Source organism: Ailuropoda melanoleuca, chromosome 13 (assembly GCF_002007445.2).
Source record: "Ailuropoda melanoleuca isolate Jingjing chromosome 13, ASM200744v2, whole genome shotgun sequence".
Taxonomy (NCBI): domain Eukaryota; kingdom Metazoa; phylum Chordata; class Mammalia; order Carnivora; family Ursidae; genus Ailuropoda; species Ailuropoda melanoleuca.
The window spans coordinates 25,672,612-25,700,435 of record NC_048230.1 but is presented as its reverse complement, the minus strand read 5'-3'; the positions used below and the strand labels follow the sequence as shown (position 1 = coordinate 25,700,435).

Here is a 27,824-nt window from a genome sequence, read left to right as displayed (position 1 = left end):
AGGACTCTCCACAGGTGGAGAAATCCTGTCATTGGTGTGTGTGTGCGTGTATGTGTGCGTGCATGCTTGCACACGCGCATGCTTGCACACGCGTGTGCCAGGGGAGGGGCAGACTCTCTTTCCTGCCAGGGCAGGCATATCTCCCGGCTGGTTGGGAGAGGGAAGGGCAGGCAGGCGGGCTGGCAGGTGGGGCCTCAGCTGTGTCAGCCTGTTCCGGGAATCGCCCAGGCCAGGAGCAGCAAGATGGGTGACTCAGGTGGCAAGTTTCCCCCTGCTGCGTCCCCCCACCCAAACTCTCAGCAGAGGGAGGGGGTTGCGCAGAAAGCCAGGGAGACACAGCTCAAGAGTCAATCCCAAAGCTCGGAGCCCATCCTGTTGCGTTCCTGAAATTCTGGAATCGCACCTTCTTGGGGGGTTGGGGTAGGTAAAGGGGGTACCTAGTGGGGGATAGTCATTCTCTGGAGAGGTCCTGACCCTCTTCCAGCCTCTCCATCCACCACCACCTCGGGGGCCCCTGGTATCTCCCCCTGGCCTTTGCTATTCCTGGCTGTCCTATCTCTGTTTTCTTGTCTCCCTGTTTTCCTTTTGACATTCCATCCCCGCCCACACGCCTTGCAGGGAAGTGTCTAGGGACCGACCTCTATAATTAAGAGCCCTCCCGGGCTGGCTGGGCACACACCCTCAGGACCAGGCTGTGGGCGTCTCTGGCCTCCAGGCTCCTCCCCTGGACAAAGGTCAGCACAAAAAGCAGGAGCACCCCCCTCCCAGGGGACTTGCACCCTCCTCTGTGCTCTTGCTCCCAGCAAGGCCTGGCCCTTCTCCACCCAGGCGAGCTTGGGAGCCCTGGGCTCTTCTGCCACCATCACCCCAGCCCCGAAGGGATCTCACCAAGCAATCCCCCCACCCCGACACCTGCGGGCAGGGGTCAGAGTGCAGATGGAGGCCCACAGGCAGAGATCTAAATTAGTCACAAATCAAGCTCAGAAACTGTTAAGGAAGATACACCTTGACACGTATACCCCCACAGCAACCTGAAAAGCCAAGATGGAATTGAAGGTTTATTCCTTCTCAGAACATAGCGGCCTGGGGATAACTGTTCCCTGACCCCCAGTCCTGGGCCATCTCCCCTTCCCTCTGTACCCCTGACCCCCCACTCACCAGCACACAACAAAGGGCTTCCAGCACATGTGTGTAGGTTCCCCAGCGGCATGTCCACGGTGTGCATCCCTCCGCCATACCTGCCCCTGTCAACCTTGGCCCAGGTGTGCACATGACACGCATGCTGGTGTGTCCATTCTCAGGAGAAGGAGCCAGGACAAGAGAACTACAGGCCGCCAAAAAAGGGTCAGCTCCAGGCAGGGAATTCCAGTTTCCCTGTCCAGAGTGTGGTCTCAAAGGGGAGAGGTATGAACGCTGTGTAGACACGTCCCCTTGTTCCTGTATGGAGGGGGTCCTCCCCCTCACTCTGCCCCATGAGAGGACCAGGGCAGAGGCCCCTTCCCCACGCCTGTGGATGGCTCTGCCCCAGGACCAAGAGAAGGCCCACCTTTAAGATGCTTCCCGCTCTTTGCATTGCCTTTGATTCTGGTCTGCTCCCCCCGTAGGAATAACTTCCAGTTGCCTGTGTTTCTTTCCTGCTGTGGAAAGGCAACGTCATCAGCCCGAAGTTTAGCCACCCATCTGTTCATCCCACTTTCCTTTGTAAGTTTTTTTTATAATTATGTATTTGAGAGAGAGAGAGAGAGCGTGAGCTCTGGTGAGCCCAAGTGGGGGGAGGGGCAGAGGGAGAAGGACGAGCAGACTTCCCACTCCTCGGGAAGTCTGCTGTGGGGTTCGATCCCAGGACCCCGAGATCATGACCTGCTGAAGTCAGACGCTTAACCGATTGAGCCGCTCAGGTGCCGCCCCCATCTTCCTTTATAGAGGTTGCCATATCTGAGGCCACCTTGGGTCAAAGAGGAGGGAAAAAGGGCGCGTGCGCGCGCGCGCGCGTGTGTGTGTGTGTGTGTGTGTGTGTGTGTGTGTGTGGCTTTTGCGCATCTAAATCCCTGACAGAGAGGGGGCTGAGAAGGAAGACAACAGCATCTCTCCCACCTCCTTATATGGCCTGGAGGCCTGCAGAGGATGAGCTGAGGAGAGCGGCCTGGCTGTTGTTCACCTTCCCCCAGGGAGCACCTCCCTGGGCCCCACCAACTCCCCCGCCCCAACATTGGACCCTCATCATACCCCTGTTTGCTGGTAACTTCCATCTCTAGGGCAGTTTGGGATGAGCCCCTTGGTGCCCTTTCCTTCTTTACTCTGCAAACCCAGAAAGCTGTAGGTTTGCATTAACCGTTTGTGGCCCAAGGACTCTACTGCCATTGAGCTCTGGGCAAGAGAAATGAGCTTAAAATTCAGCAATACAAAGTGAAGCTAGGCATAATAAGGAACTTAGAATAAAAGGAGACAAGGGTATTCATAGAAGGGAGGTGAAGATTCCTGGAGATTTGTCAAACAGAGAAATCCCTGCCTTTAAAGGCTTGGAGGAAGGGGACTGGGTAAGATGTTCCTGTGGCTTTTCCTTCAAGTTCAAGCTACTGGGGAGACTGTGGGCAGTGACTCTCATCCCTGTCCCTAGGCACCTCCTCGCCCCTTGAGACCAAATCCTCTGCACAGGCAGCTCATTGCAGTAAACATCATTTTCTGTTTCTTTTCTGTATCCTACAGATGAATCCTCAGTGCCTGGCAGGCACACAATAGGTGCTTAATAAATGTGCCAAAAATCCCTTGATCTGGGAGGAGTCACAGCTCTTATTCCAGTCTTTCCTGATGCTGTGGGTGGTGCCTCCACCCAGTCCCAGCCTGATGCTTGCGTTTGAGGCCAGCCTGTTGCAGCTTGTTCCAGGCTGACGTGTGCAGGGAACATTCTGGGGAGACACACACACACACACACACACACACACACACACACACAGGCTTTATTCTGAAGCCCTATTTGTGCCCCTCTACTCCACCAGGCTCTTCCACTCCTGTCATCAACCAGCCCGTATGCAGAGAGAGGGAGAGAGGAAGGAAAGAGTGAAGTCAGGCTTGGATCTGGGAAGTGTGTGTGTCTGTGTAGGGGTGGCAGTGAGGAGATGGGCAGGGGATGGAGAGAGCAGGGAGAGGGAGGAAGTGAAACCCTGGGCTTGGGAGCACTATTCCTCCAAGCTGAGGGCTGGCCACTATACTGCCTGGCTGGGGGCTGGGGCGAGCAGGTGGAGGGGTGGGCAGGGATAAGGGGGGAGGAAGAGCCTCAGGAAAGCAAGAGGAGGGGGAGTCAAGGAAACTAAGTGAAGGACAGTGGCCCTGGCATGTGGGATGATACCGGGTTAAGGATGTTGATGTCTCCCTGGTCCCCTCCAGGAAGGCTTCCTGGATGGCACAGGCCTCGGGAGTGAGAATGTTTTGGCTATCATTCCTTTCTTTGGTGGGAAAGTGGTCAAGGATACTGCTGGGCTGTCTTCACCTAGCCCACCCTGGGTGCTAGCTTTGGGACTATAGAACTTGTTTGAGGGAGGACCTTTTCATGACAAGCACTCCCCCGATTCCCACACACTCAGAGTGGCTAAGGTGACCTGTTTACTCTTAGCTCTCTGGGAACCCTTCGAAGGTTGGGATCATTTTGGTTTTCTGTGTTACCAGGGTTTAATCGGTACCTAGCATATAGTTGGTGCTCAATACTTAAGTGATGAACGGATATCCGCAGTAAACTCAGCATACTATACATCCACGAGGAGGCATCCATTTCATTAACCACAGAAGGGAAAGACCCCATCTTCTTCACTTGGTTGCCTATTGGGAAGTTCTTTCTGATAACTAACCCACAATCTTCCGCTAATGAGGGGGCTGCTGCCCCATTTCTTTTATGCTAGTGTTGATTTCCTTTAGATCCGATGTCTGATTTTTTCCCAAACCCACTACTACTTTCCCTATCTTTGTCCCAAATCATTGCTCTTCTGTCTCTGCCCAGAATATTTGTTTTTGCCTTTCCCCCCACCCCTCCCTGCTGCTTTGACATTTTTTTTAAAAAAAAGATTTTATTTATTTATTTGACAGAGAGACAGCCAGCGAGAGAGGGAACACAAGCAGGGGGAGTGGGAGAGGAAGAAGCAGGCTCATAGCGGAAGAGCCTGATGTGGGGCTCGATCCCATAACGCCGGGATCACGCCCTGAGCCGAAGGCAGACGCTTACCCGCTATGCCACCCAGGCGCCCCTGCTTTGACATATTATTCCACCAGGAGAACATGGGTTTGGTGGGCCTTGAAATAAGAAGAAAGGGGTTCTAGTGTAGGATATGCCATTTTGTTGTTTTATGACTTCTCTGAATTTCATCTTCCCCATCATTGAAATCAGGCTTATTTCGTTGTCCTGAAATTTTTTTCAAAATTTTCATGAGAATTAAAAAAAACCCATCTCCATATCTTTAAATTCTAACATTTAACAAGTGATTTCACAAACCTTAATTTTATTCCCGCACCCCCTCCCATGAGACAGTTACAGCTAATGTACCCATTTTACAGACGAGGAGAAACAGGATGAAAGATGAGGTTACTGGCTGAGATCATATAGTTACCAAGTGGCAGAACCCAAACTCAGGCCTTCTAATTCGAAATCTCATGAGCACTCCATCTTTGGGGAAAAAATTCCAACCCAGAAAAAAAAAAGCCTATGAAGTGCTATACAAATATGTTATTATCTCTCTGTGGCAAGGTGAATAAGCCCAAAGAAGCATCATGCCTGACGCTGAGTTGGCTGGCCTCTGAAGGCGTCTGTCCTTTCCCATGGCGCCTCCTGCCTCACCTGTTGGACAGGTAGGGGGGAAGGGGAGAGTAATGAGTCTCACCTGCTCAGAGCTAGGGTGGGGCAAGACACACCCCATCCTTCCCATTGGTTCTTTCCTTAGTCTTACTGACAATCCCTTGTCCAATCAGGAGGAAGTAACCTTCTATCTGCCAATAGGTAAGGAGTGAGGATGGAACCTCAAGTTGGGGGCCGTCCCCAGAGCCGACTAGCAGTCCCTGGGGCCAATGGCCAGCGGATAAACAGAGACGGCGGTGGAAGAGAATTGGGCGCGAGGCTCCGCCCCTCGATGGGACAGCCGGGAGAGGCAGCCAGTGAACCCTCATCAGTGGGTGGGCGTTTCCCTCAGGGGCGGAGCTTCGAGGGGCGAGAGGCGTGGCTTGGCTGTCAGGTCCCTTCGCCTTTTGTTCGGTTACTGAGTTGCTGCCTTGGCCAGAGTCCGGAGCAGCCGCCGCCCGAGCGCGCCGAGCTCTGATCGCTGCCCGCGCCGGCTCCCAGCCCGGCCCGACCCCTACACCCAGCCCGGCCAGGCTCCACAAGCAGGTGCGGACGATCGGGGCAGGGATCGCTGGGGCTAGGGAAGGGCGGCGAGCGGCCGCGAGGCCAATCCCCGCCGTCTCCGGGCAGGTGAGGGAGCGAGCCAGGGAGCGCCACCCTGCACCGGCGACAGGGGGCGCGCTGGGGTCCTTGGGCGCGGCGACTCTGGGGGCGCGAGGCTCGGGCCGAGTGCGCTGGGGGCTGCGTGAACTGGAGATCCGAGAAGGGCGGGGAAGAATGAGGGCAGGTGCCTCTGGGGTCGCGCCTGACCCGCGGCCCGTGGAGCTCGCCCGACGCTGCGTCCCCGACTCTCGCCTGACTCCTTCCTGCGAGGGAGACTTTGCCCTGTTCTTCTGCGTCCCAGGGCTCACTCTGTAGTCAGGAATGTACAGTTCGGGAAACTTGCTGCCGCTGGTATCTTTGGGGCCACCCTCACCCCACCTCACGCGTCATCTTCGCTTTCCCTCCTTCTCTACTCCCCCAGGCTTGGGTGGGGCCCTATTGTCTGCGCCCGGCTTGCCCAACCGTGGGGGCCGAGCTCACATTTTCCCAGCGACGCGGGCCCCACCTGCTCCCAGGTGAGCACTGGAGTCCAGAGGCCCAGCCCTCCAGCTCCCTGGCCTCGTCGGTGCCGTACCTGCGGCGCCTCCCTCCGCCCGGGTGGGTGCCGGGTTAGGACTCTGCCATAGGAGGTGGGATGGGATGACAGCGGGACTGGCGCAGGGCCCGGCTGCGCGCCCAGCTGCTGTCTGGCACCCGTGTCTCGGACTGGGGTCTGAGCGCAGGGGTCGCGCCTGGTGAGAGAATTCCCTGGCCCAGTTTCCAGTAGCTGCTGCTTCCCGAGTGTCGACAGGGCAACGGGACTGCTCTCTCTAACCTCTTATTGTTGAAAAAAAAAAAATCACCCCAAACAAACTTTCTAGGAGGAAGTATTCACGGCAGCTTTCTCTGCGGGTTTTCCTGCCTGCTTGCCCGAGGGCTTTCCCCCAGGCTTAGGGGGTGCGTCTTGGGGCAAAGCCCCCTCTCCCAGGTGGCCCGGCTGAGCCAGGGCCAGTGCCTGCGCTCTGACCCTGTCCTCCCTGCCCCCACCTCCATCCTGTTTGCTGGGCCCCTGGGGCCCGAGGTGGGGGCAGGGGTGCGGGGGTGGGCCAAAGGGGAAGCAGCTTCTTCCTTCTCTTCCTGCCTCCGGGGACCACCACACCCCCTCGCTTGAGGCCTGCGCTGGTGGCTCTCTCCCAAGATTTGCCCCCTCCCCAGGAATGGGGGTGGGGCAGGGCCCGGCCAAACTGAAGAGGGTGGGGGCAGCGATTGTTCTGGCCTTTTTTTCCCCTCTACCCCATCCCCCACGGTTATATAGCTGGCTGGTCTTTGAGGCCGAAGAGTGTGGAGCCTGGGATTTGGTTTCCATTTGATTTCTGGATTTTGAAGGTGCATTCCTTCTGGAGGCTTTTGCCGTCAGTCACCCAGTCGCCCCTTCCTGAGAGCTGGGTGGGGCGAGTGGGACAGGCTATGGGGGAGAAGGTTTCAGGAGAGCTGCATGAGGGCCCCCTTCACCCCAATTTCCTGAGAGCCCCTTCCCTGGGCAGAGTTGGAGATCACCAGGCTTTCAGCACCCGGTTTTTAAAAATCTGAAATGTGGTCTTTCTGCAGGGATTTGGACGCCAGCCTCCTTGGGGACCAGAGGGGAAATATAAGAGCCAGGCTGTCCCTCAGTCCTGAGGTGAAGGGAGTATTGGAGGGAATCAGGGCTGCTTGGCCTGACTCAGTTGGGAAGACCCTACCACCTCTTCAATGGCTGTAGTTGGGAGAGCAGGGAGGGGTCAGACCCATCCCCATGAAGTGCCCTGGGTTAGGGGGAGGCTGAGGAGGGACCCCATCCTTCTTCTCTAATGGGTAGTGTACCTCTGGGGAGCCAAGAGGTCATGGAATTTGGGCAAAAATAACCTGTTTTCCCTCTTCTGTGTGCCAGAGTGGAGGAGGGGAAGGCATTGTAATTACATTGGTTAAATGATTAGTTTAGCTAATCGGGTTTGTGGCTGTGATCAAAAGATAATACTGAGGCCGGTGGTATTGCTAGGAGGTGCCTGGTGGCAACTGATGGTTCTCGGGACGGGAGGCGGAAGGGGGAAAAGGTAGGATCCAATGAGTCATTTCTTGCTAGATCAAGCACCAGCTTGGGTGACAGGATCCCTCTCCACCCTGTCCCACCCCCATTCCCTCTGGAACCTCTGTTTGGGCTGCCAGGGCCCCGGCTTTGAGAATGTGTAGGAAGGATTCCCTCCTGGAGGCTCCAGGGGCAAGTCCTGATGAGGGGTTGGAGAGAAGAGCCACCTGAGAATGAGACTGGTGATTGACCTTCAGTGGGAGGGCTGTTTAGTTGGAGAGATGTCACCGAGGGCAGGTTCTGAGCACAGTGAAATGGGCGTGGACTGAACTGGGTTTGAATCTCAGCTCTGCCACTCATTACTTGGGTGGCTTTGGTCAGTTCCCTACATCTCTCTGAGCCTCAGTGACCTTGCAAAATGGAAATAATACCCACTACCCAATAAGTATTGACAAATGGTAACTAAAAATGCACGGGAGGATGTTACAGATACCAGGCACTTTCTTCGAGTGTTCTCACTCATTCCTTAGGACAGTCCCTGGAGGCAGGTATCATTACCCCATTCGGCAGATGAGGAAACTGAAACTCAGGAGAGTCAAGTAACTTACCCAAGGTTGCACAGCGAGACCCAAGCAGGGCCAAGACTAGCCTTTGGGTCCTCTGGTTCCGAGCCCAGAGCCCATCCTGCTGTATCATGTGTCACCCCACTGCAGTTCTGGAAAGAACCTGCCACTGCTCTCTGAGAGCCTCTGCTTGGGAGTTTGGGGAGAAGAGAATTCTAGATGACCCAGGAAGTTTTGTGTGGGTGGTGAAGGTGGGGGCAGGTTCGTTAGGAGGGGGTGACTCATGTCCTAGCCTCCAGCCCTCTGAAGCCTCCATGGCTTGGTTTTTAGTTCTGGGGGAGGGGGCTATCTCCCCAAGGCCAGGGGCTGTGGCCATGTGTGGAGGAGGCTAGTGAGGGAGAGAGGAGGGCAGGGGTCAAAGCTGCTGCTGCCTCCTGGCTTGTGCTGGGCCAGATCCTGGGCTGTTCTGGGCTTGTCCCTGCATATGAAGTGGGGCTTCCTGCTTTGCTGGGGTCTGGGGCTATGCCAAGATAAAGGGGGGCCTGGTACCTGGGGAGGAGAGAGAAATCAGAGTCAGATTTAGGACTGGGCCACTGTACTGTAGGGTTGTACCAGTCCGTACTGCCTGGCTGTTCTGGGGCGGAGAGCTGGCTGTCCTCTGCTTGGGAGCCTGGAGCCAGGGAGACTGGGAGCTGTGGAGACTGGGAGGGCCTTTCCGGTGATGGGGGTGGGGTCAGCCAGAGGTCCCTGAGGGAGGGGCTGGTGTCACTGTCCTCTCAGACCTGCCTGGCTCTGGTGCCTTTGCAGGTGGGCACCTGATACCAGAATGGGCCTGGGAAATGGAGCCTCTGTGTGGGTGCAGCCTGGGCATGGAGCCTGTCAGCACTGGGCTTTTAGATCCCTTGAGGTCAAGAGGGGACCCCGGGCATGGGGATTATTGATCCTGGAGAAGAGAAGGCTGAGGGGACTTGATGTGACAGAGAAGGAAAGAGAGTGACCTCAGTCCTGGCAGATGCTATAAAGAGGGTGTCGGGCTTGTGGTTTTCTTTTCTTTTCTTTTTTTTTTTTTTTTTTAAGATTTTATTTATTTATTTGACAGAGATAGAAACAGCCAGTGAGAGAGGGAACACAAGCAAGGGGGAGTGGGAGAGGAAGAAGCAGGCTCATAGCAGAGGAGCCTGATGTGGGGCTCGGTCCCATAACGCTGGGATCATGCCCTGAGCTGAAGGCAGACGCTTAACTGCTGTGCCACCCAGGCGCCCCAAGGGCTTGTGGTTTTCCATCACCCCTGGGGACACAAGAGCCATTGGGACTGATGCTGTTAGGGAAGGAATGGAGGCCAGACAGGAGGAAGAACTTCCTGTCTGTTGGAGATGAGATCTTGTGTTGCATCTCTCTTGGAGAGATGGAAGGTCAGAGGTGACTCTTCTCTGAAGAGGAGGAAGCAGGGCTCTGTCTGCGGGAGCTGGAGGAGGGCCATCGTGCCCAGGAGAGACGGCAGGCAGGAGTCCATACCTTTGGTGCCAGTCTGAGGTCTGTTGGGGTCCCTGGGGAAACTCACAGTCTTGTGTCTTTTGGGAGAAGAGAGTCCTGGTGGTAAGAGGGACAGGTATCCATGAGCTGGGTGGCCCAGTGACCCCTGTGAAGAGAAAGAGAGGTGTGGCTGGGGTAGGTCACCCACATTTGTGTCCCTGGAAGTGACATTTTGAGGCCTCTCTCCTGGGACATGGTTGAATCTGATGGAGGTCTGGGGGCATGGACTGCCTCAATTTCTAGCAACTTCCTTGGCCAGGCCTAAAGAGAAAGCTCTTTGCTCAGCCTCCTGGCACCTCAGCCTTTGGGGGACCTCAGGACAAGAAGCTCTATTCTCTGTGGTCTGCAGAGTGGACTTCACAGGCCTGCTTTGCTTCTCCGCTGTAGGGACATTGGGCTGAGTGTCAGGGGCAGGCAGAGTTGGGATGGGGCTGGGCAAAGGGTATAATTTGGGGGTGAGGAGGAGGCTAGACTATGACTCCTCCCTCTTGATTGAAAAAGTAATATCTGATCATTGTAAAAAACAATTGGGAAGTTTAGAAAAGTTTACAGAAGAAAACAAAAAATCATCCATAATCCCACTCCATAATCCCGCCACTAATGTTTCTTTCCTCTCTCTTGTTTCTTAGCCTCTGTCTTGATGATCTCATGCTCTGTATACAATAACAAATATTAACCAAACCTTTATCCAAATCCTAGTTTTCTCCAGCAAATGCAGAATAGGGAACTCAGGGTTGGTTCTTCCCTGAACTTCCGGGAGAGGGTCAGGCAGATCCCTGGAGAATGAAACCCTGGGAGGGGATCAGGGCTGGGGTCAGGGCTGCCCAGGCCCCCCCTGGGGACACTGGCTTGTGATGCCACACTGACACAAGTCAGCCCTTTGCTGTTTCCTGAGGCTGGGTGCAGGGTTTTTCCATTCTCAGGAGCCCTGGATTGGGTTTGGGTTTATGCCCACAGAGGGTCAGCAGCAGCGACTAGAGCTCCAGCTGGAGCCCTCTCCAGGGGAGCCCGGGGCTTCTCAGGGTCAAGCCACCTACCTGGCCCTGCATTTCCCTCTCCTCTGAGTCCCCTTCATTTTCCCACCCTGGTTTGTTTGCTTTGGGAAGGAGCCCAGAAGGAAGAAAACAAACAACAGCTGGGCTGGCCTGACCTGAGCCTCCCCCACCCCCAGCCAGTCCTGGGCAGCAGCTTGGGCTGTCCTCCAGACTGGAAGTGAGGGTTTTCCTCTGGAAGCATCCAGGAGGAAGGGCTCCTCTTGTCTTCTCCTGTCCCCAGGGCCCTGGCCATACGTGGTGCCCATTTCAGTCTGCCTGTTTGGAATGACCATTCTGAAAGGAGAGACTACAGAATCTGTCGAGGAACCTCTCCTCTGTGGGGTGTTTCCTCCAGGAGCCACCAGTCTGAGGGGAGAGGCCTCGTTGGGAAGCCCCAGCCCGATGGGGGAGACAGGGCTCTCAAGGGAAGCAGTCAAGTCTGTCTCTACTTTTCTAGGGTCTGTTTCTGTCTGTTCTTGGGACGGCTGGCCAAATCTCTGCTGGAGTCAGAGACAGCGGGGAAGGGTGGGGGCTGGTGACCCTGCTCAACCCAGCCTCTCTCCTGGGACTGCTATGTGGGGAATGTCCCGGCCTGACTGGCCTGGCCACCCCTGGCTGCAGGAAGCAGCACATGTGACTAGGGAGAGGGGAGAGAGGAGAGGATAGTAGGCAGAGCAGTGTCTCCCCTCCTGGAGCAGACAGAAATCCTCCCCAGCCACACCCCACCCCACTCCTGGGGCTCCGGCCTGGGGCTGGGAGGCAGACACCCTCCGTGGTCCTGGGTCCCAAAAAGCAGGCTGGCTGCTGGCCACATCGCCAGGCCCGACTCTACTGGCCGCCTTCTCTGCCATGTCTTCGCTAGACTAATAGAGGAAAGCTCGCCTGGGCCTTTACTGTTGACAGAGGGCTTCCAGGGCCCTGGCTGTGTTAGACCCACCATCCACATATAGTCTGAGGAAACAAGTGGCTTGATCAACTCGATTTTCCAGATGAGGAATATGGGGCTTAAGGAAATGGGGTGACTTGCCCGAGGGCACGCAGTCAGTGAGTGGTGGGGCTGGATGGGTCCCGTCCCCTGACTCCCAGGCTCTCCTGCCTGGCCCACAGCCCCCTTCCTCTGTCACTGAGCCTGTGATCGGCGTCTGCACAGGGTGCTGGCCTCTGGCCCAAGGAACTTCTGGAGGGCCCTGCCTACTCTTCCAGCTCTCGTGCAATGTGTCTAAGCCTCCTTCCAGCAGGCCTCCTGAGTGGCCCATTCCGTCCTTGTTTCCAGGTGTTTCAGTGACACTTGGCATCCTGCAGCCCGGCCCAGCTGTGCCCAGCACTGACCGCGGTGCTGCTGGGGGCAGGGGCCTGAGGTAGGTCTGGTGGCAGGGTTTTTGTTTTGGTTTATTTCGTTTTTTGTTTTTTTTTTAATTTTATTTTTAAGCAATCGCTACCCCCAACGTGGGGCTAGAAAGTACAACCCCGGCACCAGGAGCTGCCTGCTCCTCCGACCCCCCGGGCCGGAGGGGGGTGGCCGTGATTCTGGATGTCAGGACTGGAGCACGCTGTGCCGGGACGCCTCGAACTTGGGGTGCCCCTGCTGGGGAGGAAGTGGGAATGAAGGGCAGGGTATGTCCAGAGCTTGCCTGCATACTCCTACCCAGTGTGGACCTCTGTGGGGAGGCCCCTTGGCGTTCCTTCTCCAGGGCCCAGGCTCCTCTTCCTGTCCCCGGTACTGTCCCCACCCCACCCTGTGAGCTCTCCAGCAGGCTTTGGCCTCCTGTGTCACCGGCAGTCAGAGCAGACTGCAAAACAAAGGCCCCCCGTGCAAGGCGGAAAGCCGCCCCGTGTCTGCTCTGCCCGGCTCTGGCCGGAGCGTGGGCAGGGCCCCGCCCGTCTCGCCCACTTCCACCTTGGCTCTGTCCGGGGGCATTGTGGCAGGTCCCGCTCCGGGTCCAGGGTGGAGAGGGGTGAGACCCAGCTGGGTGCGGCCCCCTCCACCCTGGGAACTGCCAAAACAGCACTTTGTTTCTTGGTGAGAGAATTCCCCTGGTTCTCCTGGGAGCCGGTGAGGAGAAAGGTGGGGCGGCCTGACAGTCCTGCCTGAGGTCTGACTCCTCGCCTTCCTGCTGCAGGAGGAGCTCACCCCGGGATCCTTTCCTCGAGAAGCGTTCTGGTGCGTGTCCTCTCTAAACTGTGTGCCGTCTCTCCCCTGGCCCACCCTCAGCCTTCTCTGTTCGGTTGTGGGAAGCCTGAGTCTTAGATAACAACATTCCTCTGGATCAGCTGGGCCACGCTTTCTATGGACAAAGCACAGGGGGGGCAGGTAATTGTCTAAGGACACCAGTAAGCTTGTGGCAGAGCGGGGACCAGGACCAGGACATGGGACTTCCGATTTCGCAGCCAGTGCTCTGCCTCCAACTGTGAGCGCCCTTGGCCTCTCCAGCCTCTCCGCCCTCTGGCAAGGGGCTCAGCTCTACCCAGGCCCGGGCCACCCCCTCTCCTTGACTGCAGGGCGTCCCCTGTTAGGAGCCAGGGGAGCAGCCCTGTTAGCGGGCCGGAGGCCGGTGTGCAGCAAGGATGTGAGCAGAGTGCTGCCCTGTTCTCAGGGGGTGTCTCAGTCTTCTCAGCTGGAAGTTGGGCGTGATAAAATGCCAGCCAGAGCGGCTTCTTCGAGGGGAGGGAAGCGTGAGATTCATTTGACAGTAAAAGCAGCTGAGTGTCCCCTCCCCCATGGATCCTTTGACCTCGGTGTGGCCTCTGTCTTGCCCTGGGCAGCTGCCAGCCCTCAGCTTCTCTTGGCTCCAGGCCTGGGCTGGCGGGGCGGGGAGGGGGGGGGTGAGGGGCCTGCTGGGAAAATGCCCTTCCTGTGGCCAGCCTTGACCTCGGTGGTCCCTGTGGATATGGGGCTGGCCAGGGGTGGGGGGGTGATCCCTAAGGTTCAGGGTGAGGCCTGCGCCCCTCTGGCTGGGCTGAGAAGCCCCAGGGGTAGGTGGCGGTCTGTGCTGGGGAGGGGCTCTTCCTGGCTTGGATGGCTTGCTCTTACTGGTCGGGGCTGGAGATTTCCAGTCGGGCCTGAGCAGAACTGCCTGTAAGGCTCAGAGCCCAGATGTCGGCTCAGCCCTGCACCTGGAGTGGTGGCATTTACAGGGTCGAAGCAGCTGTGTATCCTGGTAGAGTCTGACCTCCCTTCTGCAGCACTGGGATGTCCAAGGCCTCCTCCCCGGGGCTGTCTCCTCCCCAGGGGCGGCTCTGTGACTCTGAGGCTTGCTCCTCCAAACTTCTCTATTCTTTCTCTCTCCCACCTCCAGTGTGTGGTGAGGGCGGTTTTTTTTTTTTTTTTTTTTTTTTTTTTTCGGGGGCGGGGGCGGGGGGCTCGTCCTGAAATAGCCGCACTTGGCCGGGGCCTGGGAAGCAGCTGGGTGCAGCTGGTGGCACGGAGCCTGCTGTCTGGAGCGTTCTGGGCCTGCTTCTGTTTATCAGCTCGAAACTCTGAGTCACTTGGGGTGAAGGGAGGAGAGGAAGGAGGTGGCTGGGAGCTGGGCCGGCTCCTGCCTCCGTCTGTTCCAGGTGCGCTCACGGGCGGGGAAGGAGCCAGTGTCACCATAAAAGGCAGGGAGGCCTGAGGCTCCTTCATCCTCCTTGAGGGTGGCCCTGGGATCTTCGTTCCTGGGGTGGGGCCAGGCTGAGCCTGCTGAACCACCTTGGGCCTGACCCGGTCCCCCATCGTGAGTCCCATTTGAGGGGCTGCGTCGTGCCCACCTACATGGGTGGACCGGGCTATGGTCTGTTTGCTGTCTGAGGCCACATTGCGTGTGCAGAGGCCACAGACAGGGGTGTCCCTCACGCCTCTGCCTGGTCCCAGCTCTGCCATTTCTCTGCTGTGCCACCTCCCCTGGCGGAGCCTCAGTTTACCTGTCCGTCAAGGGGGGAGCACCTGCTTGTGTGGATGATAGCATTTGTGAACGGTCTGGCACGGGGCAGGCCTTCCCTGGAGCACAGCTTCCCTTGCCTCTCCTTCCAGGGGCCGGACTCTGGGGGTCAGCTCCCAAGATCCGGAAGCCAAACAGACCAAGTGAGAATTCACCACCCTGGTCCACAGTAGGGCCCAGCAATTCATGAACCTCAAATGCCCCCAAGTCTGCAGGGAGAGGGAGGGGTGCCTGAGTAGCAGTGACCACCGGAGAACCCCCCCCCGCCGAGGGAGAGGTGGCGCTGATCCACAGCCATGGCCACCAACATTGAGCACCTACTATGTGCCTGTCCCCGGGCTGGGTCCTTTACCAATCTAGCCTTCACGACAACCTGCGAGGGACGTGGTGTTACCCCATTTTGCAAATGAGGGTTGGGCTCTGCGGAGAGATGAATTGGCCCAGTAGTATGTGGCTGATACTGCAACTGATCAGTGGGGCTCAGAATTCTGGAAAAGGCTTCTAGGAGCTGGGGTGCTGGAGAGACAGAGATCTCAGGGTTTGGGCCCCTGGGGTCACTTGTGACCCTGCCCCATCTTCAGGAAAGATCCTGAGATCCTGGAGTCTCCAAGGAAGCCTTTGACGGCTCCCAGCAGCCTCCGGGGCTCTCCAGAGAAACCAGTCGGACTGCTTCCCTGCCCCGCCCAGTTTCCTGTCCAATGCTTGGGGTGTAGGTGCCTCACCAGAGACTTTCCCAGGGAACCCCAGTGCATGGGGGTGGGTCTGCAGGACCCCAGAAGCTGCTAGAGGCCCTGAGTGCCTTTTGCTCTGGGAGTGTTGGGTGGGGACAGTAAGGTGAGCGAGCCCAGGGCTGGGTTAGGGCATCTTACTCTTTACTGCCCCGCTGCCTGTGGGGCTCCCTCCACCCTGGGCTGGAGGTTAGAGATCTAAGCCCAGGACTCACGCTTGGGTATCCTACTGTGGGCAGTCCCTCCCTGGGCCTGGGGATGGGCTGAAGCTGGGGGCTGGGCCAGGTCGTGGGATACCTCACCGGAGCCCACTGATCTCCTGTCCCTCCTTTGTGTCCCCAGCAGCCGCCATGGAAGTGATGAACCTGGTCGAACAGCCCATCAAGGTGACTGAGTGGCAGCAGACATACACCTATGACTCTGGCATCCACTCGGGTGCCAACACCTGTGTGCCCTCAGTCAGCAGCAAGGGCATCATGGAAGAGGATGAGGCCTGCGGGCGCCAGTACACACTCAGGAAGACCACCACCTACACGCAGGTGCCCCAGAGCCAAGGTCAGGGTCCCTGGGGACTGTCGCATGGAAACTGTTCCACGGAAGCACTTAGCAGAAAACCAGCCTGGGCCCTGGAGGGAGGTCGGGGCAAAAGGAGGCGGACTTTAGGCGGCCCCTGTCTGAGGGAGGAAGCACAGCGACTTGAGGCTGCCCCCATCTGAGAGGGAGGCAGATTCCTCTTCCTGGAACCTCTCATATGGTGGGGGATGCCGAGACCCTTCCTGCCAGTCTGAAGGCACGGCCCTGGCCCTCGATGAACTTACGGTATAATGTCGAGGCATCATTGTTGCCCTTAGGGAACCCAGGGATTATTGCGGAAGATGGTCCTTTTGCTCCAGGAGCCTCAAGTTTGACGGGGAGGTGGGACTCCTGATGGGCGTAGGAGGAGACCTACGGATAAACTGAGGCCAGTGGTGGCCTGACGACCCAGCTGCTGGCTCCCAGCCCTCGGGCTTCCGGCTGGGGCTGGAGTATGTGGGCCCAAGGACCGCTGTCCACAGGGGCCTCCAGGGCCCCGAACACGGAGCAGGATGAGCGGTGGGAGCTGGGACAGGTACGGGGTGGGGCCGTGACAGGTGGAGGCCCTGCAGAGCTCAGCCTCGGCGCCCGGGGCTCTCCTTCCTGACGGCAGGCAGAGGCTTCTTGGCAGTGCCAGACATTGTGTTGGTAGCTCAAAGTATGGCATTCAGGTGGGAAAGCTCTGTGGGTGTCTCCTCCTTCCCCACTAATTGGAGGGTGGAACCTCGGCCTCTCTCTCCCCAGGGCATTGGGACACTTGCCAGGGCAGGGCTGCCTGGGAAGTTTGGAAACCTATTTGTGGGACTCCTGGACCCACCCAGGGGGTGGAACCCGGAGTCTGAGCTGAGAACCCACCCCCTGCTTTCTGAAACCCACACTCCCGCCTTTCCCTCTGATCTGCTGTGTGATACTGGGTGGCCCTCTGGGCCTCTATTTGCTTGCCTATGTAATGGGAGAGTTGCCTCCTTTGGAGATGATAAGGATATAATTAGAATCCTGAGATTTCAGAGTTGAAAGGAGACCTAGGTTGTCTCTGGCTACCCCAACCTGATTGTTAAGGGAGGGGTGTAGGGTTGGGGTTTGGGCTCTGGAATCAGGCTGTCTGAGTTCAGACCCCAGCTTGGGCTCCTAGAAGCGTGATGCCTCAGTTTCCCCATCTGTAAAATGGAGATTATAATAGTACTTGTCTTGTAGGGTTATTATGAGATAAATGAGGAAATATAAGAAAAGCATTTGATTTACTGCTAAGCACATAGTAAGTACTCAAAAAATGTTAACCATTCCTGTGAATAGTAACATTCACTAACACTTTTGTAGTGATGTGTGTGCTACATCCTTTCTTTTCAGAGTGATTTACAACTCGTATTTAATTCTGCTAAGAATTCCCTGTGATGGACAGGTGGCGCCCTATTTTACAGCTGACATAACTGAGGCAGTGGTGGCGTCCCCTGTCTAGAGGCAGAACCGCGTGATGGGTGTCGCTGGGGCCTTGGTCGGGGTGGGAGCCAGCCCAAAGAACCCAGGTGGGCTGTCTACAAGGCCTGCTCTGTCCCCAGTGTCGTCCCCCCCCAGCCCACCATACACCTCCCGCAGCTCAGTCCCTGCCCCTTGCCCCCTCCCCCCAGGCGACCTGGAGTACCAGATGTCCACGACGGCCAGAGCCAAGCGGGTGCGGGAGGCCATGTGTCCTGGCGTGACAGGGGAAGACAGCTCGCTGCTTCTGGCCACCCAGGTGGAGGGCCAGAGCACCAACCTGCAGCGGCTGGCTGAGCCGTCCCAGCTGCTCAAGTCGGCCATCGTGCATCTCATCAACTACCAGGATGACGCCGAGCTGGCCACCCGGGCCCTGCCTGAACTCACCAAACTGCTCAACGATGAGGACCCGGTCCGTAAGGGGCCTGGCCAGGGCAGGGGCGGGGCCGAGAGGGGAGAGGTCAGGTGTCTGCAGGGGACGGCCCTACACTGGGCCCCATCAGCTGGGGAGAGTCTGAGCGGGGTCCCTCTGAACTCTGTGGAGGGGGTCACTGGGCCCCTCCATCTTACAGGGGCAGCCGGCCCGGCCCATCTGCTCACTTTTTCCCATCCCTCCGCCTCCCCCGCAGGTGGTAGTGACCAAGGCAGCCATGATTGTAAACCAGCTGTCCAAGAAAGAGGCGTCGCGGCGGGCGCTGATGGGCTCGCCCCAGCTGGTGGCGGCCGTGGTACGTACCATGCAGAACACGAGTGACCTGGACACGGCCCGCTGCACCACCAGCATCCTGCACAACCTGTCCCACCACCGCGAGGGGCTGCTTGCCATCTTCAAATCAGGTGGCATCCCTGCCCTGGTCCGCATGCTCAGGTACCCACCCCTACTCACTGTTGGATCCTGGGGACTCCCCTCCCTTGGGCTTCCATACAACAGTTAACTGAGGACCTACTGTGTGCCAGGTGCAGCCCCGTGCCCAGTCCCGGGGCTCAGCTCCTCACGGCCTAGCAGGGGAGACAGGCACGTAAGGGACCAGCAGGTCACTTCCCAGGGTACGGTATGGACTAGGGCACGGTCGGCTCAAGATTGCTCCGAGCTCCGAGCAGCTGTGCACTCTGACAGCTGGGTGCTGGCGGATGAGTGGGCTTTGGCCCGTGTAGGTGAAGGGAAGGATATCCCAGGCAGAGGAAACAGCAGAGAGTCCCTTGCCTCCCTGCCTTGTGAGGGTCATTGGTCTTTCTCCTTGTATCCGTGCCAGGCTGTGAGTTCCTGACCCCCTCACAGGACCTCTCGAGCACATGGCCTCCCATGTGGTAGTTCCTTAGGAGACCTACTATGTGCTCAGCCCTGAGCTATGAGCCCAGAAACAGGAGGAGACGTGGTCCCAGCAAGGAGAGGAGTGGTACCCGCTGTGTGCTCCGTGCCTAAGAGCGGGGGCTGGCCTCCAGGGATGAGGAGACTTTAGAAAAGGGCTGTTGGCACAGGGACGTCGGTATGGGGAAGGCCTCCTGGGGGAGGCAGCCCATGTTCACGCCAGGCCCCTTGGGACCCGGCTCGCATTAACCCCCTGCCCACCATCCCAGCTCCCCCGTGGAGTCGGTCCTGTTCTATGCCATCACCACGCTGCACAACCTGCTGCTGTACCAGGAGGGTGCCAAGATGGCGGTGCGCCTGGCAGATGGGCTGCAGAAGATGGTGCCCCTGCTGAACAAGAACAACCCCAAGTTCCTGGCCATCACCACGGACTGCCTGCAGCTCCTGGCCTATGGCAACCAGGAGAGCAAGGTGGGCTGCGCCCCGCCCCCAGCCCTGCCCCGCAGTCCTGCAGTGCCTTGCCTTCCGACCAGCTGCAGCGTCCGGCCACGGCCTCCTTACCCTCTTTAGGTTAAATATATGAGTATATGCAGCGGTACGTTGTTCATCATAGAGCCGGATATTTTGAGGATAAGGGAAAGGGAAAAAAAGTCCCCATCCTCACGCAACCACAGCTGTTTGCATGTGCTTCCTGCAGGGCCCGTCCTGTGGGCGTATTTGTACGCGGTTGTGGCCATGGCAGATGTACAGCGTTGCTTCTGTTTTCTGTGTATTTTTAATTTTTTTTTTCTGTGTCCTCAAAATTAACCTCTATTGTGGCAAATAGCATTTCATGAAGCGGGGGCCCCCAGATGTTATTCTCAGGGAGGACATTTAGATTGCTCTTGATTTTCTGCCTTTATAAACAACGCTGTAATGAGTATCTTTGGGCACACAGCTTTTCCCAAAGACATTTTTTCATCAGTGGGGCTAAGGGTTTTTAATACTTCTGGGCTTTTACCCAGATTGCCAAATGCCTTCCAGAAGGATTATATTACTTACAGCGTTGATGGTGGTGGTGGTGTCTGTGAGTACAGTTTCACCTCATCCTTCTCAGCATTGTGCATTACCCTTTTTAAAAATTTTTTGGCTTTTTTCAGTAGTCCCCAAAGCTATTCAGGTTTTCGCTGAAGTTTAGTAGTGACATCTCTGTCACCCCCTCCTCTCCTTGTTCCTTGTCCTACTTCCTGTCTATCTCACACTCGTTCTCCACTGCCTCCCCCTCAGCTCATCATCCTGGCCAACGGAGGACCCCAGGCCCTCGTGCAGATCATGCGTAACTACAGTTATGAGAAGCTGCTCTGGACCACCAGCCGTGTGCTCAAAGTGCTGTCTGTGTGTCCCAGCAATAAACCTGCTATCGTGGAGGCCGGTAAGTATGGCCTGTGAGGATGGTCCACGGGGCCAGGAGGGTTGGGGTCAGGGCCTTGTCCAGCCGGCCAGGCTTGGTGAGCAGTGCTCCCCGTGGCTGACGTGCCCCCGTCCCTTGCCCCAGGTGGAATGCAGGCCTTGGGCAAACACCTGACAAGCAACAGCCCCCGCCTCGTACAGAACTGCCTCTGGACCCTGCGCAACCTCTCGGACGTGGCCACCAAACAGGTGAGGGAGGCGACTGGGCCTCGGTCCACCTCTCCAGCCCCCTCGTCCTCCCTTCTTGCCACATGCAGGCTCCTGTCTGCGACTCTGACCTTAGGAGCCGTGGGAGCCCGAGCCCTCTAGATCTTGCCCCGTTGTGGCCAAGGCTGGAAATACCCTGAAATCCCTCGTCCCTTTAGCTTAAGGATTCAGGACGGGAAATACGGGAGGGGCTGATGTTCCTAAGCCGGAGTTCAGGGGGTGTCAGGGGGAGCGTTTGGCCCTAGATCCTGCGATGAGCTGCAGTAATGAACCAAGAGACAGCCTGAGGGCTCTGGTGGCTAAAAACATAGTTTAAGGAAAAATGGTTTTGGAACAAGACTCCGGGTCCCTCCTTCCAACCCGACTACCATTCCTAAGAAGACCCCACACCCCCCATCAATAGGCTGGATTCTGCGAGGCACTTGTGGACGTTGGCTCGCCTGTCCTTTTCAACAGCTAGAGGTGGCATGTGGGACCCAGGTGGCTAGCTGAAGAAGCAGGGGCCCAGGGAATTACGTAATGGCCCTTGGTCACAGCTAGTAAACGGCAGAGATGGAACTCAGCAGTGTCATCCCCGAGCCTGGAGTCTTCCTGTTCCAGCACAGGGCCCATGTGGCTCCCCCTGGGAGAAGGGAGGCGTCTGGGCCAGTGACGTTCCCTGAAACTGGATTTGGTCCAGGGATCACTGAGAGGACAGCACGAAGGCCCAGAAAGATGAGAAGCTGGGGAGAGCAGGCCAGCTGGGCCACTGAAGCACGTGGCCTCCTCAGCAATTCCCTCCTGGCCCTGCCCGGGTCTGAGGATGCAGAGGGGCAGGGGGGTTGGAGGGAAGAGCACAGGCTTTGAGGCAGGCCTGAGTTCACAGCTGGCCTACTGGTGGCCGTTGCCCAGTGGGATAGTACCCCCCTCCCCCGGCAGAAGTGCAGGGCTGAAGGCTCCGAGGGCCCGTGAACTCTCAGCTGAGAGGGTGTCAGACCCCGCGAGGCCCTCTCGCTCCCCTTGGACGTGCCTGGGAAGACTTCTGGGAGTGGGGAACCTTCCTCACTCTCCGCTGCCTCCCCCACAACCCCCAGGAGGGCCTGGAGAGCGTGCTGAAGATTCTGGTGAACCAGCTGAGCGTGGACGACGTCAACGTCCTCACCTGTGCCACGGGCACTCTGTCCAACCTGACGTGCAACAGCAGCAAGAACAAGACGCTGGTGACCCAGAACAGCGGCGTGGAGGCGCTCATCCACGCCATCCTGCGAGCCGGCGACAAGGACGACATCACGGAGCCCGCCGTCTGCGCCCTGCGCCACCTCACCAGCCGCCACCCCGAGGCCGAGATGGCCCAGAACTCCGTGCGCCTCAACTACGGCATCCCGGCCATCGTCAAGCTGCTCAACCAGCCCAACCAGTGGCCGCTGGTCAAGGTACTGACGGCGGCCGCAGGGGGGCTCGGCGGGGTGGGGAAGGAGCTCCCCGCGGGCGGGACTCGGGGCTGTGTTGGCACAGGCAACGCTACTGTGACAGAGAGGCTCTGAGGCCTGTCGGCTGGGGCGGGCTCGAGACGCTGCCTCCCTGACGGGCTCCCTGGTGACGTTGCTGGTCCGTGGGCCACATCCTTGCGCTCACACTTCGGGTCCTGCTCACGTCGCCGCACCTAGATACAACGAGGCTGGCGAAGTGTTGTGTGTCAGAAGGCCACATGTCCTGCTAAAATTCAGGACGGATACTAACAAGACAAAAAGTAGAAAGGGTTCTGGGGGGACGTTTGGTGTCCATTAAGGGTGTGAAGGGGTGGAGCCTTCTCCGCAGCGGAGGCTGCCTGGGTAGAGGAGAGCCAGCTGGCGGGGCCCCCACTGACGAAATTTTAGACAGCTTGACAGTACAGATAAGAGTGACTCTGAGGAGTTATACGTTGAATTTTTTAAATCCATAGTGAGAAAAAAGAAGAGCATGTGGTCCCTCCTTGGGGTTGGTCCCTACTGCAAGCCTTAGGTGGGGGGAGGGTTTGACCTAGCAGCTAAATGACAAGTCATCTACCTTGTGCCCACATCCTCATCGCTCAGGATTTTTGTCCCTGCCCTCCTGGCTTCTTGTTTTGAGGGTCAACTAAGAGGAGAGCTTGCTTTGCAAGAGCCTGAGGGACCCTGGGGGGCCAGAGTGGCCCCTGGGAGATAGGGTGCCCTGAGGAGGAGACCTCTTCCCAGAGCTGCCTTGCTGGGGATTGATAGGCAATATAAGTATCACTAAAGCAGGAAGCTTTGGGGTCAACCATAGCAAGGACTCCCTGATAATCAGGGTTTGGGAATTATCAGGAAAACAAGTAAGACTCTGGTGTCTGGGGGGAGCAGATTGTTGAGAGAAGGGACAGGGTGAGGGTCAGGGCATGGGGCTGGTAGAATGTTCTGGAATGGGGTATCATTTTTGGCAGGGGATATTAGAGTTAGACATGAGGACCCACAGATCGTGTGGAATAAGGGACATGGGCTGGGAGTGGTCTCATGGTCTGGAGATCTTCCAGCATGTCTGTGTCTGGCCTGGGGGACGGACAGATGACGAGGGAAGGAGGAGATGATGCTAGAAAGTTAGAATTCTTCAGATGCCCAAGAAGCGTCCCCCTATCATTGTCCTTTTTCTCATCAGGCAACCATTGGCCTGATCAGGAACCTGGCCCTGTGCCCAGCAAACCATGCCCCGCTGCAGGAGGCCGCGGTCATCCCCCGCCTCGTCCAGTTGCTGGTCAAGGCTCACCAGGATGCCCAGCGCCACGTGGCTGCGGGCACACAGCAGCCCTACACGGTAGGGAGCCCTCCCTCCAGGTCGGGGTTGTCCTGTTTGTGAATGTATGTGTGCGCGTGTGTGTAAGCGGGCAGGCAAGCTGTCGCTGGGGCGAACTCCGAGGAACAGTGAGGTTTGTCGGATTGTCATGGTGGGGGCGTGTGTGGCCAGGTCCGAGGGCCAGCGGTTGCCACATCCCAGTGTCTCCTCTTGTGCAGGACGGTGTGAGGATGGAGGAGATTGTGGAGGGCTGCACCGGAGCCCTGCACATCCTGGCCCGGGATCCCATGAACCGCATGGAGATCTTCCGACTCAACACCATTCCCCTGTTCGTACAGGTGAGTCTGGGGCAGGTGGACAGGAGAGGTCCCTCCCACCCCTGCTTATCCCCGTTGCTGAAAGGGGACGGTTGGCGGCCATAGGTTTGGTGGGTCTGGGCCCGGCAGCAAGAGGTCTTTGGAGGAGTTTGGAGAAAAGCGGCCACACCGGGAGTGACCACTTAGCAAACCCCTGCATGGGAATGGTTTTCCAAGCTCAAAAGCAAGGAAAGAGGGGCACCTGGCTGGCGCAGTCGGTTAAGCGTCTGCCTTCAGCTCAGGTCATGATCCCGGGGTCTTGGGATCCAGCACCACCTCGGGCGCCCTGCTCAGCAGGGAGCCTCCTTCTTCCTCTCCCATTCCCCTGCTTGTGCACTGTCTTTCTCTCTCAAATAAATAAATAAAACCTTAAAAGAAATTTAATAAAAAAGCAAGGAAAGAGATCACAGATAAGAAAAATATCTCCAGATTCAACTACATAAGCATTAAAATCCTCTGTATGCCAGAAACAGCCTAAAAAAGCATGAAAAAGTCAGTAGCAAACTGGGAGAATGTTTGCAAGTATCACAATAGACAAGAGTTTAATATCCTTCATATAAAAGAGCTCACCAAGACTAGACACCAGTGGTTAGATGGGCAGAGGCAGACGCAATCCCCAGGTCGCTCATAAACAAGCAGGGCTCAACCCTAAGAGTTGAAAGAAATGAAGCGGATGCCCCCTGTGAGATCCCATTTTCCACTATCAAGTGGGGAATAAAAGGGGGGGGCGTGCCCTCGGCTGGTGAAGCTATGATGAAATAGGCAGCCCTGTACCCCACCAGTGAGAAGAGAAGGAGGCGATTCTTCAGTCTATAAGGAGAGCCTTAGAGATGTTCATATCCAGGGTGCCCGGGGGTACCTCTGACTCTTGATTTTGGCTCAGGTCATGATCTCAGGGTCGTGGGATCGAGCCCCGCATTGGGCTCCATGCAAGTCTGCGACTTTCACCTTGTGAAATCATTTTAACATAATTTAAAATATGGCAAAAATTTATGCCTACAGCCAGCAATCACAATGCTACTTATAATAATTGAAAACAAGATGAATAGCCAATGATAAGGGAACGGTTAAAAAAAAAAAAAGAATGATCTGTTATATCATATGGCTGCATACAGTGAGGTTGAAGAATTTTTTGCTTTTGAAATTTTTTCCCTTTAATTACTAGAGTTCAGAGTGAGGGATCAGTGCCATTGGGAACTCCAATTGTGACCAATGAGGGTTTGTTTTCTTTCTTTCTTTCTTTCTTTCTTTCTTTCTTTCTTTCTTTCTTTCTTTCTTTCTTTCTTTTTTTCTTTCTTTCTTTCTTTCTTTCTTTTCTTTTCTTTTCTCTTTTTTCTTTCTTTTGATTGTTGTTATTATTTGACTTTTTAGCACTCTCTTTTTCTTTTACCAGTATCGACTCAGATTTCTAGGAAAAGTTTTTTTAATAATGTAGGAAAATGCCTTATGTTACAGTATGAAGTTAAAAAAAAAATCCAAACAGGAATCAGAATATCAAAATATATGCTACAGGGTGCCGGGCTGGCTCTGTTGAAGGAACAGGTCTTAGGGTTGTGAGTTTGAGCCCCATGTGGGGTATACAGATGATTTTGTTTTTTAAAGATTTTTATTTATTTATTCATGAGAGACAGAAGGAGAGAGAGAGACAGAGGGAGAAGCAGGCTCCCCACTGAGCAGGGAGCCTGACGTAGGACTCGATCCCAGGACCCTAGGATCATGACCTGAGCCAAAGGCAGATGCTTAACTGACTGAGCCACCCAGGCGCCCGGGTGTACAGATTTCTTAAAAATAAAATCTTTTTTTTTTTTTAAAGATTTATTAATTTCTTAGAGAGAGAGAGCGTGAGTGAGCATGTAGGGGGAGGGGCAGAGAGAGTCTTAAGCAGACTCCGTGCTGAGGACAGAGCCCAATGTGGGGCTCAACCGTCTAAGCCACCCAGGTGCCTCTACTTAAAGAATCTTTTTTCTTTTTTTAAGGTTTTATTTATTCATTTGAGACAGAGACAGAGAGAGCACTAGCAGGGGGAGCGGCAGAGGGAGAGGGAGAGGCAGACTCCCCGCTGAGCAGGGAGTCCGATGCGGGATTTGATCGCAGGACATGGAGATCATGACCTGAGCCGAAGGCAGATGCTTAACCGTCTGAGCCACCCAGGCGCCCCATTAAAAAATAAAATCTTAACAAAAAAAAAGCTTTAAGAAAAGCAAGAATCAAAATATATAGAGAGATATTGATATAAAATACGACTCTGATCAAAACCTGATGGAAACATGGCAGTGCGTGAACAGGCCTTATGTGGGTAGAAACTTATGCAGGTGTTCTTTCCTGTTTCTTTATACTGTTCTCAGACTTTTCCACACTTTCTGGTAGGAGCTTGTGTTAAATCCAGAGAAGGGAGGCAGAGATGGACAGGCCCGGGAGGCGGGCTGCCCAGCCGCCTTACACCTCACCCACCTGCACCCCTCCCCCACCCCACGCACCCTCTCCCCAGCTCCTGTACTCGTCAGTGGAGAACATCCAGCGTGTGGCTGCCGGGGTCCTGTGTGAGCTGGCCCAGGACAAGGAGGCTGCTGATGCCATTGATGCTGAGGGGGCCTCGGCCCCGCTCATGGAGCTCCTGCACTCCCGCAACGAGGGCACCGGTGAGGGGCTGTGCTGTGGGCAAGGAGGTGGCAGAGGAGGGCTGGTCTTGGTCCTCCAGCAAGGGCGGAGGCAGGCGCCTGAACTGGTTTTTCCTTTCCTCTCCGGTCAGCCACCTACGCGGCTGCTGTCCTGTTCCGTATCTCCGAGGACAAGAACCCAGATTACCGTAAGCGCGTGTCTGTGGAGCTCACCAACTCCCTCTTCAAGCATGACCCAGCTGCCTGGGAGGCTGTGAGTATCCTGGGTTGGACTGCAAAGTATGGTTGTGCAAGTTGCACACTCTACAAGGACAGCTCTCTTAAGGGGGCTCCTACTACACTATCAACTTCTTAGATTTTTATTTTTTAATTGGATCATTGATGACAATTTCTAGTGGATGGAAGTAGTAGGTTAAACTGTATCTGTTTTTGACCTGCCAGAATGCCAATTTTATTTTGTCTGATCCTAGTGGGGGCGGGGGGGAGTGGTGGTGGTTAGCTCCTGGTACCTGCTCTCAAGTCATCCCGTGCTCTACTGTCCCCAGGATTGCTCTAGTTCTGTGGGTGCCCCCAAGCATGAATGGTGGGACCTTCCATCCTAGGGGGGTGCCTGAGGAGAGGAGTCCACTGGGGCACTGTGTCACCCCATCTCATCTTCTGTTCCTTCGAGGGGTCTTTGCTTTTCCCTGGCCCCCTTTCTAGCAGCCTCTCTAGCTGCCCACCCCCAGCCCAGAGCCTGCATTTTCCACCCTTCTCCCCTCCCCCAATGTTTCTCTGTCTCTTTCCTTAGGCCCAGAACATGATCCCCATCAATGAACCCTATGCAGATGGTAAGTGTGTGCAAAGTTCCTCAGGGACCGCTGAGAGCCTGAGGTGTGGGGTCGGTGTGGATGTGAGCGAAGGAGAGGCATTGTGTCTCCAGGGCCAGAGGCCCCGTGGCAGTTCTGTGTGGGCCCCCTGATGTGGGAGTTTGGAGAGGGAGTCAGGCCCACGGGAGCTGGAGGGTCCGGCAGGGTGGTCTTCAGACGGTAGAAGGTCCTCTTGCCTTCTCCTCCCCAGACATGGATGCCACCTACCGCCCCATGTACTCGAGCGACGCGCCCCTGGACCCCCTGGACATGCACATGGACATGGACGGGGACTATCCCATCGACACCTACAGCGATGGCCTGCGGCCCCCCTACCCCACGGCAGACCACATGCTGGCCTAGCTGGCCCAGTCCAGTACGGCGCCCTCCCACTTCGCAGCCCTCCCTCATGCCTGCTGGCTGCTGAGACACGCTTTTCCTCCCCTCTCGAACCTGCTTCTCACAGAGGCCCTGTCATGTTTCCTCTGAAACCCTGGCTCTTTCCTGGGGGGAGCGAGTGTGGGGCCTTTTGCTGTCCAGCTTCCCCAAAGAAGGGGTGTGCCTTGGCCTGCCTTACTCCCTTATCTTGCTGGGGGCAGGGGGTCCTGCCCCTCCTGTGGGTAGTGGGTGGGTGACAGGCTCCTAGGGGCTCCTAGGGGCCAGAGGCCTGCCCTGACTGCTCTGTGTCTGCCCTGCCCCCAGGTGCAGTTCCTCATCTGAGAGGCTCTCCGTGCAGGTGATGGGGCGAGACAGAGAAGTGCCTGAGCCCCGGGGGAGGAGGGCCGCAACTTCTCGCCGAACCCCATGCCTCCAGAGGACCTCTGTAGGGTCTTTCTTGGGATGGTGATCTGCTCCTGCTTTTCTGTCTTGGGCTGTGGGGTCCGGGGCCCAGCACCCCCTCCCCACCCCTGTGGCCCCGGCCCTAAAGCTTTAGACTCGACCACTCTCTTCCCCCATCCAGCAGTCACCCCCCCACCCCCACTCCCACCC

The 27,824-nt window shown here is 56.6% G+C and overlaps 1 protein-coding gene across 2 annotated transcripts; it reads left to right on the top strand.

Annotated features, from left to right (window-relative positions):
• The first annotated feature begins 5,210 nt into the window (after window positions 1-5,210).
• On the top strand, window positions 5,211-27,612 carry JUP (junction plakoglobin). Of its 2 annotated transcripts, none has more exons than XM_011228603.3 (15): window positions 5,211-5,365; window positions 15,584-15,793; window positions 17,437-17,696; window positions 17,914-18,152; window positions 18,863-19,064; window positions 19,860-20,004; window positions 20,128-20,231; window positions 21,323-21,661; window positions 22,878-23,033; window positions 23,231-23,350; window positions 25,857-26,007; window positions 26,118-26,239; window positions 26,777-26,816; window positions 27,046-27,210; window positions 27,537-27,612. In XM_011228603.3, the coding sequence occupies exons 2-14, from the start codon at window positions 15,589-15,591 to the stop codon at window positions 27,195-27,197; spliced, it is 2,235 nt and encodes a 744-aa protein (XP_011226905.1). In that variant the 5' UTR covers window positions 5,211-5,365; window positions 15,584-15,588; the 3' UTR covers window positions 27,198-27,210; window positions 27,537-27,612. The 2 variants fall into 2 exon arrangements, with proteins under 2 accessions (XP_011226905.1, XP_002922164.1); XM_002922118.4 differs by having other exon boundaries at window positions 5,212-5,365; window positions 15,581-15,793.
• The last annotated feature ends 212 nt before the right edge of the window (window positions 27,613-27,824 follow it).